This window comes from Pelodiscus sinensis, chromosome 3 (assembly GCF_049634645.1).
Source record: "Pelodiscus sinensis isolate JC-2024 chromosome 3, ASM4963464v1, whole genome shotgun sequence".
Taxonomy (NCBI): domain Eukaryota; kingdom Metazoa; phylum Chordata; order Testudines; family Trionychidae; genus Pelodiscus; species Pelodiscus sinensis.
In genome coordinates, this window is record NC_134713.1 from 142,607,875 (window position 1) to 142,626,737 (window position 18,863).

The 18,863-nt window shown below is 47.9% G+C and overlaps 1 protein-coding gene across 3 annotated transcripts in view; it reads left to right on the forward strand.

Annotated features, from left to right (window-relative positions):
• DNAH8 (dynein axonemal heavy chain 8) overlaps positions 1 to 18,863 on the forward strand; it is a 615,913-nt gene that overhangs the window by 344,749 nt on the left and 252,301 nt on the right. For all 3 annotated transcript variants that reach the window (XM_075925079.1, XM_025186355.2, XM_025186358.2), the window contains one exon: positions 16,190 to 16,368. In XM_075925079.1, coding sequence (XP_075781194.1) covers positions 16,190 to 16,368 — 179 coding nt within the window. The remainder of the gene's footprint in view (positions 1 to 16,189; positions 16,369 to 18,863) is intronic.

Genomic DNA, 18,863 nt, shown 5'->3' on the forward strand with positions numbered 1-18,863 from the left:
CGCCTATCAAAGTTAATTCGAACTAACGTCTGTTAGTTCGAATTAACTTTGTAGTGTAAACATACCCTGAGGTGGAACAGTCTTTACAAATGCCATGGTTAAGTATTTCCTGAAGGGTATGGAGAGATTATACCCTCACATTAGGCAACCTATACCTCAATGGGATCTTAGCTGGGTAATCATGGGTCTTATGCATCCCCCGTTTAAGCACATAACTACATATTCTTCTTCGGTGATGTCCCCGTGGGTGCTCCACTTGAGGTGTCGGGCTTGTCCCGGCGCCGCAGGTCGGAGAGTCGTCAGCCATGGTTCAGCTGGACCGTGCATGCGGGGGGCATGTGCTGCTTGTGCTGATTGTTAGCTTGCACTGAGTCCAGCTACCCGCCAGTTCCTCCTTACTGTTCAACGGTCACAGGTGGAGCAACTCCCTTCTCTTCAACTGTTTAAGCAAGATATCTGTAAATAGTCAGCCACTAGTCCTTAGTTATTATGTTAGGGTATGTCTACACTACCCCCCTAGTTCGAACTAGGGGTGTAATGTAGTCATACAGAGTTGCAAATGAAGCCCGGGATTTGAATTTCCCGGGCTTCATTTGCATAAAGCCGGCCGGCGCCATTTTTAAATGCCGCCTAGTTCGGACCCCGTGCCGCGCGGCTACACGTGGCACGGACTAGCTAGTTCGGATTAGGCTTCCTAATCTGAACTAGCTGTACACCTCGGTCCAAACTAGCCGGCATTTAAAAATGGCGCTAGCCGGCTTTATGGAAATGAAGCCCGGGAAATTCAAATCCCGGGCTTCATTTGCAACTCCGTATGACTACATTACCCCCCCTAGTTCAAACTAGGGGGGTAGTATAGACATACTCTTAGTTATTTAGTTACAGTTCTCTTAATACTTCCCCGTTTGAAAAAAAAGAACCGTTTTTTTTCCTCAGTTCAAAATGCCAGCTTCCTCCGGCTTCAAGAAGTGTTCTGAGTGCCATGACGCCATGCCGGCATCTGATGGACACTCACTCTGCATTAAATGTCTGGGCAAGGGGCATGTACTCCACAAATGCCCACATTGCCAAAAACTGACTGGCTGAGTGAGACGGGACTGCGAGAATGCGGCTGAAGCTGCTTCTGCATAGCAAGGTGCTTCAGCTGCAGGATACTCAGCAAGGGCAATCAAAGCTAATTACCCCGGCAGCACTGAAAACTCCGACTGTGCCATCCAAAGGCAGCGGTCAGAAATCGACCGGACAACATCACCAAGGTGAGTGGCATAGAAAGAGCCACAGTATCTCTGAGCCCAGCCCCACCTCTAGCAGGGGGGTGGATCAGGCAATGGCTGTGCTTCCCAGACCTGAATCAGCACCGGCACCGATCCTCAGGCACCCTCACACAGCCACAGCTGCGGGTGCTTCAGCCCAGGCGGTCCCGACATCGGCCCCAGCATCAGCAGCACCGACTCTGACAATGTCGGCTCCGAGCTCCTCCGTGCAGGCTAATGCTGCACCGTTCTAGCTCATGCCATCTCCACCTGTTTCCGTGCCAGCTACTGTGGCACCAGTCATCTTGGCACCTGCGACTGTGGCACCAGCCACCTTGGTGCCAGCTGCACCAGCACCAAGCGCAGCACCGGATGCCTCGGAGCAAGCTCAATGCCCCATCTCTCCTGCACTGTCACCGGTTCTGAGCTCATTGTCAGCAAGTTCTTCGCCGGCACCTGCTTCAGCGCTTGAAACTGACAAGTGCCGAAGTGCTAGTGTCTCAGCCTCGAGGGCTGCACCCTGCCGACTCCCAGTTCACTCACTGGCACTGCAGCAACACGGCTCCCCCCAGAGGTAACATCAAGCAATGCTGCCTGCAGGAGCTGACCATTCAGCAGGCACAGGGTTTCAGTTTTCACCAAGCCCTGAACAATTAGTTACCTATTCATACAGATCACCTTCTTCTTCCTTCTCTGAGCCACATAGGCATGAGACTCATGCTGCTAATATCTCAAGAAGACACTATCAACGATATTCACCATCGCCATGTCGCTGCCGCAGACGTTCTCGATCACCTTCGTACACCAGACACAGATCTCGCTCACCTAGTTTGCCTACACACTCATCTTCATCCCAATATCATCACGAGTACAGACAACGACACTCACTTGCATATTCATTGTCTTGTTATTATCGTGATCATCATCGCCGCCATAGTGACTATCATAATGAGCGACGATACTCTTCTGGTCGTTCTTCCTCCTGATATCCACGACGCTACCGATATCGTTTTCACAACACCTCCAGGGTCCCTACGCCACCAGGCGTTTCCACTCGACCCTCGACACCGCCTGGAAATGTGCCTCTCCCTCAAGAACACCCAGAGCCTGCACAGCTAGTGACACCAGAACAGCCACAAATGCAGGAACAATCCCCAGTGGACCACTCTGTTGCTTCTTCCTCTCCAGACAATGCAGTGCTCCCTGGCGATTCTTCTCCAGTAGATGACGCTCGTCAGTTTCAAGAGCTCTTTAAAAGAGTGGCAGAATCACAGTACCTGCATGTAGCAGAGGTTCAACAAAAACAACATAAGCTGTTGAAGAACCTTCAAAAATCCCCAAAATCTAAAATTGCCCTTTGATGACGCAATCCTAGAAATTGCCAATGACATATGGCAGACACTGGCATCCTCTCAGCCCACTCATGTTTCATTCCCCCGAAGGGGATGAAATTTTTGTTCATGCACCCTCAACTGAACTCGTTAGTTGTGAATGCAGCCCAGCAAAAATCTAAGATGCCACAATATAGGAATGCTGCTGATGATAAAGAATCTAAACGCTTAGATCACTTTGGACAGAAAATTTATTCTTCAGCCACACTTATACTGAGACTGGCGAACTACATTGCTCATCTGTCTAACCATAGCTTTGATAATCATTCAAAGATGGTAGCAGTTTTAGAGAACTTGCCTGACGAGAAACGGCAGCTCTTAAAATCAGTTATTCAGGAAGGCTATACAGCCTCAACAACGGCCTTACAAATTTCCCTGGATATTGCCGATGCAGTGGCAAGGGCCATGGTGATGTCAGTAGTTATGAGGTGGTCTTCGTGGCTACAGATGGCATCTGTACCTAAGGATTTACAATCTAATGTAGAAGACCTGCCCTTTGACAGACAGAGCTTATTTGCAGAGAAAACGGACCAAGTTTTGCACTTGGGCAAGTGTTCTAGAACTACCCTGAACACGTTAAGGATGTATACACCTCCATATCATCGCAAATGATATACTCCCTACTTCAAACAGAGGTCCTTCTCATATGGGGCGCCCAGGTTCAGACAGCAGGACCACCCACAACAACAACAACAACGCTCCAGACCACGTCAACAAAAGCGAAGACCACAAACCAGACAAAACCCTAATTCCCAAAACAACAGACAGCAAGTTTGATGGTCCGATTGAGGGACTGAGAACCATTCTTTTAACGTACAACCCAGGAACACAGAAGTTATTCCATCATCGATTGAGACCGTACCAACACAGATGGTTTACCATAACCTCCGACTGCTGGGTCCGGGAGATAGTAATATCAGGATACTCCATCCCTCTTCTTTCCTGTTCTGCCCCATCTCCAACCTTGTCCCTTTTCAGGGACCCATCTCACGAGAATCTCTAATGCAGGAGATTCTCCGTCTCATAGAGATTGGTGTGGTGGAGGCAGTATCCGATCAATTTGGGGGAAAGAGATTCTACTCCCGCTATTTCCTCACCGAAAAGAAATCAGGAGGATGGAGACCCATCCTGGACCTTTGCAATCTCAATCGGTACCTCGGGAAGCAGAAATTCAGGATGGTAACTCTACCTTCTATATTCCCAACTTTGAACAAAGGCGATTGGTTCACGTCCTTCGATCAGCAAGATGCATATTTCCACATGACAATACACCCAGCACACAGACGTTTTCTGAGGTTCGTCATAGGCAAACAGCACTTTCAGTACAAATTCCTCCCGCTTGACCCTTCCTCCACACCCAGGGTATGTCTACACTACAAAGTTAGTTCGAACTAACAGACGTTAGTTTGAACTAACTTTCATAGGCGCTACACTAGCGCTCCGTTAGTTTGAATTTAATTCGAACTAACGGAGCGCTTAGTTCGAAGTAGGTAAACCTCATTTTACGAGGATTAAGCCTAGTTCGAACTGTGTAGACCCTTAATTCGAACTAATGGGAGGCTAGCCCTTCACAGGTTTCCCTGGTGGCCACTCTGGCCAACACCAGGGAAACTCTATTGCCCCCCTCCCAGCCCCGGAGCCCTTAAAGGGCCACGGGCTGGCTACACAGTTTGTGCCAGTTGCAAGGCTGCCAGCACCCGTGCCAGCAGACCTTGCACCTGCCACAACATGAGCCAGCCACTCGAGGACACCCAGCCCTCCACTGCTCCCCAGGACCAGCCTGGCGGCTCCCAGGAGCCTGCCCGGGGACGCAAGAGGCGGGCGCCCGCTTGGTCAAGTGCGGAGATCGTGGACCTCATCGAGGTTTGGGGGGAAGCTTCCAATGTCCACGATCTCCGCACTAACCACAGGAACGCGGCTGTCTACAGCCGCATGGCTGCCAGTCTGGCCGCCAGGGGCCACCAGCGCAGCCGGGAGCAGGTGCGCTGCAAGATCAAAGATCTGCGGCAGTCCTACTCCCGGGCCTGCCAGCCAGGGGCCGACCCGGAGGCCTGCCCCCACTTCCACACCCTGGACTGCCTCCTGGGGGCTCATGCTGTCCCTGCCCCCTGGGACATGATAGACCCCGGGGCAGAGGGACCGCTCCAGGAGATGGAGGAGGAGGAGGAGGGCTCCGAGAGCCAGGAGCCTGCCCGCAGCCTGCCCAGGACCCGGGACCCCCGAGGCACCCCACAGAGCCGCTCGCCTGTGTTGTTCGAGGCCAGAGAGGCGTCCACCTGTGAGTACCATCGTGCTCCCCTTATGTGTACGGGGGCTGGGGCGAGAGGGAGCCCTGGGACCGTGCGCCTGGGCCTTGCCCACCACGGAGCAGCAGCTGGGGATCCTGCAGGGTCCCTGGCCTTGCAGAGGGGAGCTGGGTTTCACACACCTGGGCCCCTGGGGTAATTGACCGCTGTTCTTGTTGCACCACAGCCGCAGCACCTGGGTCTGCAGGGTGCACCACACCGCCTGCAGCAGCTGCCCGTGCCCGGGCAAGCAGGAGAGCCAGGAATGAGGAGGACTACCAGAGGCGGCACCTCCGGTTCCTGGATCACCAGCTCCGCACCCAGGACCACTGGGTCCAGGAGGACCTGAGGCTGCGCCGGAGGAGTTTGGAGGCCCTGGAGAAGCAGGGCCGTGCCTTGCGAGGCCACCTCCAGAGCCTGCTCGACCGCTTCCCAATTCCTCCTGCTCCTGCTCCCCCTGCTGCTCCCCTTGCTCCTCCTGCTCTCCCTGCTCCCCCTCCTGCTCCCGCTCCTGCTTCCTCCACACCCCCCGTCCCTCCTGCCCCCCCTCCACACCATTTCCCACCGACGCCCCCGGACCCGCAGTGTGGCGAGACGGGAGAGGCAGCCAGACTCCCACCCCTGAGCTTTCCTTTCCCTTCCTCCCTTTCCTCCCCTTCCAGCTCCCTCGTCCCAGGTTTCCCCCTCCCCTCTCCCACCCTCATTCCTCCCTTCCCCCACCCCAGTTATGTGAAATAAACATACGTTTTTGTTTGAAAAACAGGTGTCTTTATTTTACAGTAGGTAGGGAGGGGAAAGGGGAAGCGGGGTAGGGTGGAAGAAGGCCCCAGTGGGGCATGCAAGGGAGAGGTCAGTCCTCCTCCTCCACCTGGAAGCTGTCCCACAGGGCTTCCCGGATCCGGACGGCCCCCCGCTGGGCTTCCCGGATGGCGGCGGTGCGGGGCTGACCGTAGTGTCCAGCCACGCGGTCAGCCTCAGACATCCAGGCTGGCAGGAAAGCCTCCCCCTTTCGCTCACACAAATTGTGGATCACACAACATGCTGCCACCACGGGAGGGATGTTGTGCTCGGCCAGGTCCAGACGGGTGAGGAGGCATCGAAAGCGGGCTTTCAGTCGCCCGAAGGCTCCCTCCACCACAATGCGGGCCCTGGTCAGCCTGGCATTGAAGGCCTGGCGGGAGAGATTGAGGTGCCCCGTGTAGGGCTTCATCAGCCACGGCTGCAGTGGGTAAGCAGCATCCCCCACCAGGCACATGGGCATGTCCACGTCCCCGACCCTGATGTGGCGGTCGGGGAAGAAGGTCCCAGCCTGCAGCCGCTGGCACACGGGGGAGTTGCGGTACACCCGGGCGTTGTGTGCTTTGCCAGACCAGCCCACATTAATGTCCGTGAACTGTCCCCGGTGGTCACACACGGCCTGCAGGAGGATGGAGAAGTACCCCTTGCGGTTGACGTACCGGGACGCCTGGTGTTGCGTGGCACGGATGGGGATGTGCATCCCGTCTATGCCCCCCCCGCCGATGCTCCCCCCGCAGTTGGGGAAGCCGAGGGCGCCGAACCCCCGGATGACGGCGTCCGGGACGGCGAGGCGGACCACCCTGTGGAGCAGCACCCGGTTGATGGCCTTTACCACCTGCGGAGAGAGACACAGCAAAGCGCCAATCAGTGGGGCGCCCAGGTGGCAGGGAGCATTCGTGCTCTGGCAGTGCCCTGCGCCCCACTCCCGGAAGCAACCCCCCTGGCGGCGTGTAGTACGGCTGGGACAGACCAGCCCCTCCGGTGCGGGGCACTTTTGCCTCCCCCCCCGTCACCCTGTTTTCCCTGGGGCGACCCATCCCCTCCTCGCAGCCCCCCTCTCCCCCGGCTCGGTGACCGACGAGTGCCATACCTGCATGAGCACCACTCCGATGGTGGATCTCCCCATGCCGAACTGGTTCCTGATGGATCGGTAGCTGTCCGGCGTGGAGAGCTTCCAGAGGGCAATGGCCACCCACTTCTGGAGGGGGATGGCGGGCCTCATGCGAGTGTCCCTTCTGCGCAGGGCAGGGGCGAGCCACTCGCAGAGCTCCAGGAAGGTGTCCCTCCTCATCCTGAAGTTCTGGGTCCACTGTCGGTCCTCCCAGCGCTCCAGGACGATGCGGTCCCACCAGTCGGTGCTGGTGTCCAGACACCAGACGCGGCGGGGCACGCCTGTGCCGGGGCGCCGCCGCGGCTCCTCCACGGCCCCAAAAGCGGCCAGGCGGAGAGGCAGGGGGCTGACGTGCACCAGGAGGTGTCAGGCAGCCTCGAGCCATTGGTGGCAGGCTTACAGCAGCAAGTCCAGAAAATGCACTGGAAGGTGCAGGGCGAGCTGTGGCTCCATGTTGCCACCTGCAGCGGCGTTCCCGAAGGGAAACACCGACACAGATGGGCACAGAGACCAACGCTTTGCTGTCCCTCGGCAAGGTTGGCAAGCAAGCAGGAAAAGCTGAGAACCGGCTGTCCAGGGGGGTCCCTTTAAGCTCGAGCCTCAGATAGCCTCAGACAGCAGCCACACAAAGCAACTACTGACCTGATGCCCTGCCAGAACCGGTTTCAGCTGCCCTTAAATGCCCCCCTGCGTCCAATCAGTGTGGACGCACTAATTCGAATTAGCAAAACGCTAATTCGAACTAGTTTTTAGTTCTAGATGCGTTAATTCGAATTAGCTTAGTTCGAATTAACTAATTAGAACTAAGTTAGTTCGAATTAGCGCTGTAGTGTAGACGTACCCCCAGAGTTTTCTCAAAGACCCTTGCAGTGGTGGCAGTGTATCTTCATTGTTAAGGTATAACAAACTTCCCATAGCTAGATGATTGCTTGATCAAAGCTCATTCATTCGAAAGTGCACTGTTGGCTACTTAAGTCACAAGAGACTTATTCATGGATCTGGGCCTTGTATTAAATGTCCCAAAGTCCTCGCTCGTACCACAAAGATCCCTCTTGTTCATTGGGGCACAGTTAGATTCTATGACGGCCAAAGCCTATCTTCCTGCAGAAAGGTATCACAAAATACAGAACCTCTCACAAACGCTGTCCCTCAGCCCAAGAGTGTCAATACTTACCTGTCTCCAACTCTTGTGACACATGGCAGAGACGACATATGTAGTACAGCATGCCAGACTATGCATCAGGTGCTTTCAACATTGGCTGGCGTCCATAAATCGTCTGAGCAATTGCGACCTACACAAGCTGGTAACACTGCCATCAACAGTGAAACGATCCCTCACGTGATGGACTTCTACAACCAACATGTTCTCCGGGATTCCTTTCCACCGTCCACATCCCACTGTCCAAATTACTTCAGAAGCTTCTCTCCTAGGATAGGGAGCCCACTGTGCGGGCGAATTCACTCAAGGCCAATGGAATGCTCAGGAAGCCCTGCAACACATCAATTTTCTAGAACTCAGGGCGGTGTTCAAGGCATGCAAGACATTCCTTCCGAGGATCCGTGGTCAGACAGTTCAGGTCTTCTCCGACAACACTACCACAGTGTGCTACATCAACCGACAGGGAGGAGCCTGATCAAGATCCCTGTGTGCAGAAGCCACAAAGCTCTGGAATTGGTATATCAGTCACAAAATCACTATTATGGCAATATACCTACCTGGCTAGGACAATTCCATTGCAGATGTCTTGAGCAGACACCTCTTTCCTCAACACGAGTGGGAACTCAATCAGGAAGTAGTCCTTTCAATATTCCAATGCTGAGGACACCCCGCTATAGACTTGTTTGCCACACATCTCAATGTGAAATGTCCCAGATATTGTTCTAGAGACAGTCTGGGCCCCAAATCTCAGGGAGATGTGTTCCTGATAAGCTGGACTCATCATCTTCTCTTCTCTTTTCCTCCTGTCCCACTTCTCCCGAGAGTGCTGGAGAAGATAATCAACGACACAGTCACGGTGATACTAATAGCTCCGTTCTGGCCCACAAAGACCTGGCTACCTGTACTCTGCAAATACCTCACCGACCACCATATCCGGTACCCAAATGACCAGATTTGCTCATGTAGCCGGGTATGTTCATGCCACAACCACAAATCGACCGAATGCACCTCACGGCATAGCTCCTAGCTGGTTCCATAGTACAGAAGCACTTTGCTCACAAGAAGTGAAACAAATATTACTTCATAGCAGACGTGACTCCACACGAAAGACTTACCTTTATAAGTGGTATTGGTTTCATTCCTGCTGTATAGCCAATGATTTCAATGCGATGTCCACTCCAATTCACTGCATTCTGGACTATGCCCTCCATCTACACTGCTCTAAACTGGGTCTTTCATCTATTAAAGTCCATCTTTCAGTGATTTCTGCATTTCGACAATCAATTGAAGGCTTTTCAATTATGTCTCACCCAATGACTAAACGTTTCCTGAAGGGCTTAATGAACTTACACCCTCCGCACAGGAAACCACCCGCTCTGTGGGATCTTGAGTTTGTTTTGGATACTCTCACATATCCAACCTTTGAGTCTTTAGCCACATGTGACATTTAGACTCTCACCATGAAGGTGGTATTCCTTCTAGCTATAACATCGGCCAGATGAGTTGGAGAATTGGAAGCTCTTTTGGCCGCTTCTCCATATACCCTGTTCACCAACCAAGGAGTAATGTTACAATCTCACCCAAAATTTCTGCCAAAGGTGAATTCGGAATTTCATATCAATGAACCAATAATACTCTCAACTTCTTACCCCAAACCACATGCAACGACTTATGAAGCCCGTCTACATATCTTGGATGTCCGCAGGGTTCTCACTTTCTATCTGGAATGGACTTGCCCATTTCGATGATCCCAGTGGCTTTTCCTGTGCTCTGATGGAAGATCCAAGGGCCAACCGTTGTCTTCACAGTGAATATCTAAAATAATCGTGAAATGTATTACCACTTGCTATACTTTACACAATAAGTCCATATCAACGCCTATTATGTCTCATTCCGCTATAGTAACATCCTCTTCCCTAGCTTTTCTCAAAGGAGTTTCAATCCAAGACATTCGCCTTATGGCGACATGGTCTTTGGACATAACTTTTGCTAAGCACTATGCCATCAACACAATTGCTCGAGGATCAGCACTGGCCTCTGCGGTGCTGTCCATAGCAGACAAATCCTGACTCTGATCCCTCCTCTGCAGATGAGGCTACTGCTCTGTACTCACCTCAAGTGGAGCACCCACAGGGACACCACCGAAGAAGAAGAGGAAGTTATTCACCTTGTGCAGTAATGATGTTTCTTCGAGGTGTGTGTCCCTGTGGGTACTCCACGACCCACCCTCCTCCTCTCTTCGGAGTTTCTTCCTTATGTTTTTCAGGAGTGATCCAGTTCGGAGGAACTGGTGGGAAGCCGGACTCAGCATAAGCTAACAATCAGCGCGAGCAGCACACGACCCATGCATGCGCGGTCCAGCTGGACCACGGCTAACAGCTCTCCGACCTGCAGTGCCCGGACAAGCCCGACACCTCAAGTGGAGCATCCACAGGGACACACACCTTGAAGAAATGTCATTACTGCACAGGGTGAGTAACTTCCTCTTCCCTGTCACATCTCTCTTGGAAGGTAGCCTTTTTGGTGGCCATTAGGTTGTCCAGATGGGTTTTAGAATTGAGGGTCCTCACATCAGGGCCCCCTTATACAGTGTTCTTTAAGGACAAGGTGAAGCTATGACCACACCTGGTCTTTTTGCCCACGGTGGTGTCGCTGCTCCACATGTCCCAGGACAACTTACCAGTTTTTTATCCCAAACTGTGTGCGACCCACAAAGAACAGGCATTACACTCTATAGATGTAAGAAGAGCTCTAGCATTTTATTTAGACAGAACAAATCCATTTAGTAAGTCCATGTAGCTCTTCATTTCAATAGAAGACAGGATGTAGGGCCTTCTGATATCGGCACAGCACTTATCTTCATGGATCATGATATACATTAGAGCATACTATGACCTGGCAGGAAAGCCTGCCCCTCTCATCACCACCCATTCCACCAGGGACCAAGCCTTGTCCATGGCTTTCCTGGCACAGGTAGTGATCCTGGATATTTGCAGGGCAGCTACCTGGTTGTCCATCTATATATTTATCACCCTATGTGATAGCACATCAGGCCAGGGAAGATGAAGCTCTTGATAGGGTCATGTTACAGTCCATAGCCTCATAGGTTCTGACCTTCCCCTTCTAGGTATAGCTTGGGAGTCACCTACATGAAATGGACATAAGCACTCAAAGAAGAAAAAAGGGTTACTTACCTCGTAACTGTTGTTCTTCAAGGTGTGTTTCTTATGTCCATTCCAAATCCCACCCACCTCTCCTTCATTGGAACTTCTCCAGCAAGAAGGAACTGAGGGGGTGGAGGGCCAGCGGGGGTATATATGCACCAATATGGTGGTGCCACTTCAGGGGGCTCAATGGGTACTGCTAAGGGTAAAAAGCTTCTGGAACTTGTGCATGCAGCATGCGCACACCAACATGGAATGAACGTAAGCAACATATCTTGAGGAACAAAAGTTATGCGGTAAATAACCATTTTTTCTAAGGGATGCTGTTGTACTTCTGTCATGTCCAGATTCCTGTGGGATATGTGATCTTCCCTTAATGCAATCTTCTTGTTTCAGGCTTTTTGTTTTCCTGGATTTCTTTGTCTCTGGGGGTATGTCTAGACTACATGGCTCCGTTGACAGAGCCATGTAGATGAGTTTACTAGACATAGGAAAATGAAGTGGCGATTTAAATAATCACCGCTTCATTTACATCAAAATGGCCACTGCGCTGTGCCAATCAGCTGTTTGGCAGCACAGTGGGGCAGTCTGGACGTGCTGCGGTCAACAAGGGAAGCCTTTTTTGACCGCTCTGGTAAACCTCATTTCGCAAGGCATACTGGAGCGGTCGACAAAGGCTTCCCTTGTTGACCGCGGCGCGTCCAGACTGCCCCGCTGTACCACCAAACAGCTGATCGGCACAGCACAGCAGCCATTTTGATGTAAATGAAGCGGTGATTATTTAAATCGCCGCTTCATTTTCCTATGTCTAGTAAACTCATCTACATGGCTCCGTCAACGGAGCCATGTAGTCTAGACATACCCTGAATGTCTTGGTTTTTTTTTGGCAGCCTATCATCGCAGTTCTGGGTTAGTTGCAGAACTCGTGTTTCTAATCTGTTATAGCTGAATACTATATACGCACTTTCTCTTTTCTTCTTTGCAAGTAACAGATCCTCTCTAACATCTTCAGGAGCGACAGAACAAGTGGAGAGACAGACTAATTCATTTGATTCTACAGAGGAATTGACCCAGGTCTTCTCCAGTACATCTCTCAATGACTGACACATTTTTCCATCTCTCTCTGTCCTGGGTGCCTCAAGATCTGCATGAGATATGCCAGATGTCGACCTTTACTGTTTGCTTTAGTTTCTTAAAATAGATATTTCTGTTCTCTGCAGGTAGTTAATACATGCTCACTGCTCCACCTCAGACTCAATTCTTTGGTCCCAACAGTTGCTTGTGTCCTTATTGATAGCTTTCTGAATGGCCTGATCTACAGGGTTTTTTCCCAAAAGGTTTCATGACCTTTTCTCTCTCAGCACTTGCTCTCTTTCACATACTTGGATACTTTAATCATTTATAGACTTTTTTCATATACTCTGGTGGATGATGCTCCCATTCCCTTTATTGATTTGCATGACATATGACCAACTTTCTCACTATGGGTATGTCTAGCCTACATCCTTCTGAGGGATGTAAATTAGACATACCAAAATTACTAATGAAATGAGGATTTAAATATCCCACACTTCATTAGAATAAAAATGGCTGCCGCTTTTTTCCAACATGGCAATTTGCAGGCAAAAAGTGGCAGTCTAGACAGGGATCAGTCGACATGGAAAGCCTTTTCCGACCGATCCTGTAAACCTTGTTGCACGAGGCATAAGGGATCAGTCGGAAAAGGCTTTCTTTGTTGACCGATCCATGTCTAGACTGCCGCTTTTTGCTGGGAACTTGCTGCGTCGGCAAAAAGCGGCGGCCATTTTTATTCTAATGAAGTACGGGATATTTAAATCCCTGCTTCATTAGCAATTTCGGTATGTCTAATTTACATCCCTCTGTCGCCAGAGGAATGTAGTCTAGACATACTCTATAGGTGGAGGGTTTTGTCTGTCTTTCATGCTACTGCAGAGTTTTCATGTGTGGAAAGATCTTTCTGCAGTTTAGGTGCTAAGATATATTAGCTGTTTTGTTGGTGTTTTATATTCCAGAATGGTGGCAAATTTTTAAATCTTTGTCCCTTAAAAGATTATTTTATGATTCCAGGTCTTTTGGTTTGGTCTGTTCTAGGAAAGGAGCCTTCATATTACATATAACATGTGTTTTTAGACCTTTACTCAGTTCAGGACTGCTTTCTGGGAACCTCTAAAACAGATTCCATTGTTCATTCAGTAATCACAGAGAACAAAATGTGTAAATCGTAAGTCACAGTAACTTCTTCTTCTTCTTAAACCCTTGTACTCTGAGTAGAGCATATATCATCTACAAGTCTCACTCTGTCTTGAGACAAAACTTCTACCTGACTCCAGGAGTACCCCAGTTCTTGTCCTTCAGTCTCGGTAGATCTCCACGTTGTCCGAGGTCTTCCTCTTTTGTGTTTTCCGTTGGGGTTCCATGTGAGAGCTTGATGGACTATGCTGGATGATGGTTTTCTGAGTGTGTAGCCTAGCCATCCTCACTTTCTTCTCTTGATTTGAATGTCAAGTGGTTCTTGTCCTGCTCTGTTCCAAAATTCCTCATTTGTGACAAAGTCTTGCCAAAGTCTTTGATGTGAAGGATGTACCTCAGGCATCAGTTTACAAATGTCTGTAGCTTGTGATTTGAAGACTTTTTAGTATGCCAGGCCTTGCATCAGTACAAGAGCACACTCTTCACATTTGTATTGAAGATTCGCAGTTTCATCTTTGCAGATATTATTTTTTAACTCCGTATGGGACAAAGAGTCTTGAATCCAGTTGTTGCTTTCCCTATCCTAGCATCGATATCGTTGTCTGTTCCTCCATTTCTGCCACCAATACTCCCCAAGTAGATGAACTGCTCCACATCTTCCAGGTCATCCCCTCCCTGTGTGATGATGTTGTTGTTGGATTGGTTGATCCTCATTTTCTTGGTCTTTCCCTTGTTAATGCTCAGTCCAATCATTGAGGCAGTTTTTTCTAATGTTGCAAACTTTTCTTCCATGCTTTCATGTTGATGTGAAAGCAATATCAATATCCTCTAGCTGTTTGAAAAGTGTCCACTGAATGCCCTGTTGATGGCCATCTGTTGTCCTGCTCATAATCCAGCTCATTGTGATCAAGAACAGGAAAGGTGACAATAGGCACCATTGTCGTACTCCTGAGAGTATGCTGATGGATTCTGTCAAGACACTATTGCGAACAACTTGGCATGCTGAGGGTTTGTATGTTGAACAGATCAGGTTAATAATTTTGGATGGGATGCCACGGTGTTGCAGCAGTTTCCGCAAAGTGTCTCTATCAACACTGTCAAAGGCTTTTTCAAAGTCTGTGAAGGTTATGTACAGGGGAGGAATTCTACTCAAGCGACTATTCTATGATCACGCTGAGAGTTGCTATTTGGTCAGTACAAGATCTCTTGTTTTGGATGCCGGCCTATTCTTCCCTGAGTTGTCTATCAATTCCTATCTTCATTCTTTCCAAGAGAATCCTGGAGTAAATTAATACATATAAAAACTACCAAAATTGATTTTAAGTTTGAGAAATATATGTAGAATAAGCTTATTTTTCATGTGAAGCATGACTTCCATTATTAAATATTTAGTAGTTGATATGTTAATGGTTATGCAATTGAGAAAATTTTCATAGTATTCACTACTGTAAAGTAAAAAAAGTAATTACCTAAAATTGGATGAAGATGTATTCATTTTTAGTCAAAATATTCACCCAGGATCTCTGCTTACTACTGCTTCCATGGAAACAGGACAACCTCTACCTTTAAGCTACCATGCAGAAAGGTCCATCATGTATATATAATATAATATATGCATGAACATTTTAAAAAATGATAGTACCAAAAAGGCTCATGGGCTAGCAGGTCAGTAACCTGCTTTTTGGCCTTAGTTGTTCAAGTGACCTATATTTTCTTTATCTCAATCCTAGAGTTTATTTATACTCCATGAATCATTCCCACTTGGGATTAGATCAAATCTTTAGTCTTGGCCTTGAGCAAGGGTGACTTATACTTAACTTCTCCTCTATAGGAGCAGCTTTACCAAAGAACTGTCTGACTCAGAGGGGCACAGTAATTCCCTTGCCTCTGAGTAAATTACTTTAGCCCTGGAAAACATGCATGTTGCTTCTTTCTTATGTCTGGACATCTATTCTGACCTAAGGTTTTGTTCAGTCTGTCTCTCCCACCCTTTCCCATTCATTGTCTCACAGGGAAGAGGATCTAGAGAACAGGAATACAACAAACCTAAATCTAGCTAAACCAAGCAGTGGGGGTTGAGTGTACTGATACTCCTGTGTGGTCAAGCAAAGCAAGGTCACAAGTTAGCATTTTATTAAGAGAAGTTTGGATTGTGAGTATAACTGCAGTTGATTCAGGATGCATTGTATCTCAGAGAAATATCTGAGGCACAGTTCCCTCCCTTCTTCCCCTTTTCCTGGGAGTGTGGGAATTATAGGAGGATGGCGATTTACTGTTGTCCTGTACTAGCTACAAACATCTCTGAATTGTGTTGGCTCACATACGTTAGCTGGCATCCTGAAGGGGCTGAGCCCAAGACTATTTCCCACCCACCTTTCTTTGGAGATGGTCCTCTGCATGGGCATTTAGTCCAATTCATTGAAGCTTTATGGGTACTGCTAAACATGTGCAAGCATATCAGAATCTGCTCTTTAAAAAGAGCTGTGATAACTGATAATGACAATTCTTTATGTGCTTTGTATATTGCTTGATTGTTTAGGTAGCATATATTGTATTTTATCTTATACCTATAGTCTGTAGGTGAATCAGGTTAAGATTTATTTATTACATTGATATTTAAAAGCCATATTTTGCCACTGTCACTCATGTTGAGTAGCATCTTCTCCTGTACATAGTACTACTGTTATTAGGATTAATTTCAGAGAAAAGTACAATTCAATTGAGGGATATAGTCCATATTTATTGCTTTATTATATGCATGTAGAGTTTATTCATCACTTTTATCTATAGTTAATTAATTTGAATTAACATTTACAGATGCTATATAACCTTAGCTCAGGCTTTGGGAATGAACATGGGAGGAGCTCCAGCAGGACCAGCTGGAACTGGTAAAACAGAAACGACAAAAGACATGGGAAAGGCTCTGGGAAAATATGTAGTAGTATTTAACTGTTCTGACCAAATGGACTTCAGAGGCTTAGGTAGAATTTTCAAAGGTAAGATTTTTTTATGTTGACTGTATTGAGGAAAAAAGTGAAAATTATTTTTTATTAAATTATAATAGTTAAGAGCAAGTAGGAGGACTCCAAATTGCCTAAGTGCCTATATCACTTTTGAAAATGAGGGTTAGGTTTCTAAGTTGCTGAGGCACCTAACTACTTTTCAGCATTCAGCCCTAAGTCCCAGTTTGGGGATCACTGCAGTGCACACAACTCTTGCTTTAACTTGCTTGGTGCCTATGCTTTTGCAGTAGAAATTCACTACTAACTTGTTACTGCCTCTGAACAGAAGTTCTGCTGCCTCTCTGTGGGCATCTAAATCCAATCTCCTGTTTAGAGCAATTCACAGACCAGAAGAAAAAAGGCATTGAGCAGCTTAATTCTCCTAGGGGGGCTGATCCAATAAGTTTGCTCAGAACCTGCTTACTGGATCAGGTCCCAATAGATGAACTTACACAAAATGTTTCTGCTGTATCTCCCTCATAATTTTCAGCCCAGGGGTTAGGGTGCTCACCTGAGAGGTGGGATAGCCTAGGTCCAAATTCCCTCTACACATGATGGGGAGAAGGAATTTGAACAGGTATCTGCTACCTCTCAGGTGACTTGTTTTAACCATTGTGCTATAAGATAGCTTAATGTCAGGCATTTTTTAGTTTTTCCTCTTGAAAATGTCGCATTGTGAGTAAATAAGAATAATTAGAGCAGGGGGGTTGACTCTTAAGTCTCCTTACATCCTGAGTGACTACTCTAACTGCCAGGTTATAAAGTCAATCTTATGTTTGTATTCTCTATTTCTTGGAGTCATTTTATATACTGATGCCTATCTATACAAATATGCTCTTCTGAGGTAAATACTCCTTTAGTCTTGTTAAAATAGAGATGTATTACAGACATGGTAAAGAGAACACTATCAGAGTTGCAAAGTAATGAAATCAAAGCTAAGAAGTGTTCAGACTTTCCTGTGTTTAGCCCCTTATGAGTACAGATTATAATGCACTTTTTAATGACATGATCACAAATTAGCTTATCCCCGGTATTGGTGACCTGAGATAATTGCAGTGAAAACATGCAGTCACAGCCAATCTGAAGTATCTGCACATGATAGTCATCCGGTCCTATCCCGCTAGCTCCTGAGCATTCATTTCTGTGTGCTATCTATCCATACTTGGACCCTTTACCAGAAGAGGTCTAACATCATATGCATCTGCTCAGCTTCTTAGTACCATTGTTCGTATATTTTCTGTAGCTTCATCCATCATCCACTCTAAGAAGAAAATATGGTTACTTAGCGCTATTGTAAAAGTACTTCATATTATGGTTCACATGTTTATTCACAACCTGCTCTATATCCCCACCCCACTGAAGTCTTCAGCCACATTTCCAGGGTAAGTCTTCAGCCACATTTCCAGCAACTGATGGTGGAAGGGGAAGTTGGGATAGCATCACACTTGTACAGCCTTAGGAGAGGTTATAAGGAGATGCAGGCTATCTGTGCCACCTTGATGAATACTGTAACAGAAAGGCCTCTGGCTCCAGTTTGCTAGGTGTGCACACATTCATGGGTGGAACAGATAAGTGAACCACATCTCAAAAAACACCATTTACAATACATGTAGGTAACCATTATATCCTCTATGCTAGGGCAATCCTCTAAAAAGCATAGGTGCTTGCAGCACTCTTGACCTCCAGAGCCCAAAAAGAAGACTGCTTACTACTCCTTACTGGCTCTCAAAGCATGATCTTTGACATCTGTATCCATTCCAGATTAATCAAGACTGGCTACTTCATCATTGTAACAATAGATCCATCATCACTGCTGATGGTAGTGGTGGACATTATTAGTACGGACAATGCCAGAGGCATGTATAGCCACAAAAGATCTGCTCTCCTTTTTGGGACCACTTCACTGCTAATCCAAACTAACATCATTTTGTCAGGGCTGTCACATCCAGTGCAAACCTCAGCACTGACACTGGGATTGGTTGTAGCAACTGTGACCACAAGTCAGATACCTTTTTCCTCACTCTCCTCTATGAATTCACCCAGAGAACAGGTCTCTGTCTCAGTTATTGGTATCTAGGAAGCTCCTGGTGTTGCCACTGATATCACAGTCCTGTCATATATCACTGTCATGATCTCTGACGATGCTTTCCAATACCACACCACCATTCCTTTTGGGGTATTCTTGTTGAAGTTTGAAGTGAGTTTCTATGTCTCCCACTTCAGAGAATTCTGTGCATCTTCTAGGACTTGTTCCTGCTCTCATAGACATTCTGATCAGAGCAGGATGACAGACTAGAGTCCCTGGTCTATGCACAACTTATACCATACGAGACCAATAAAGGCTTTAATAGGTGTCTTCAGGAATGTTTCCAATGACCAGTTGTACTTCCCCATTACTTTACATAAACATATCACCAAGAAGGGAGGGCTCCCCACATTGTACCAAGAAGTCATTTGTGTTCAGCACAAAGCAACTGCCACAAATACAA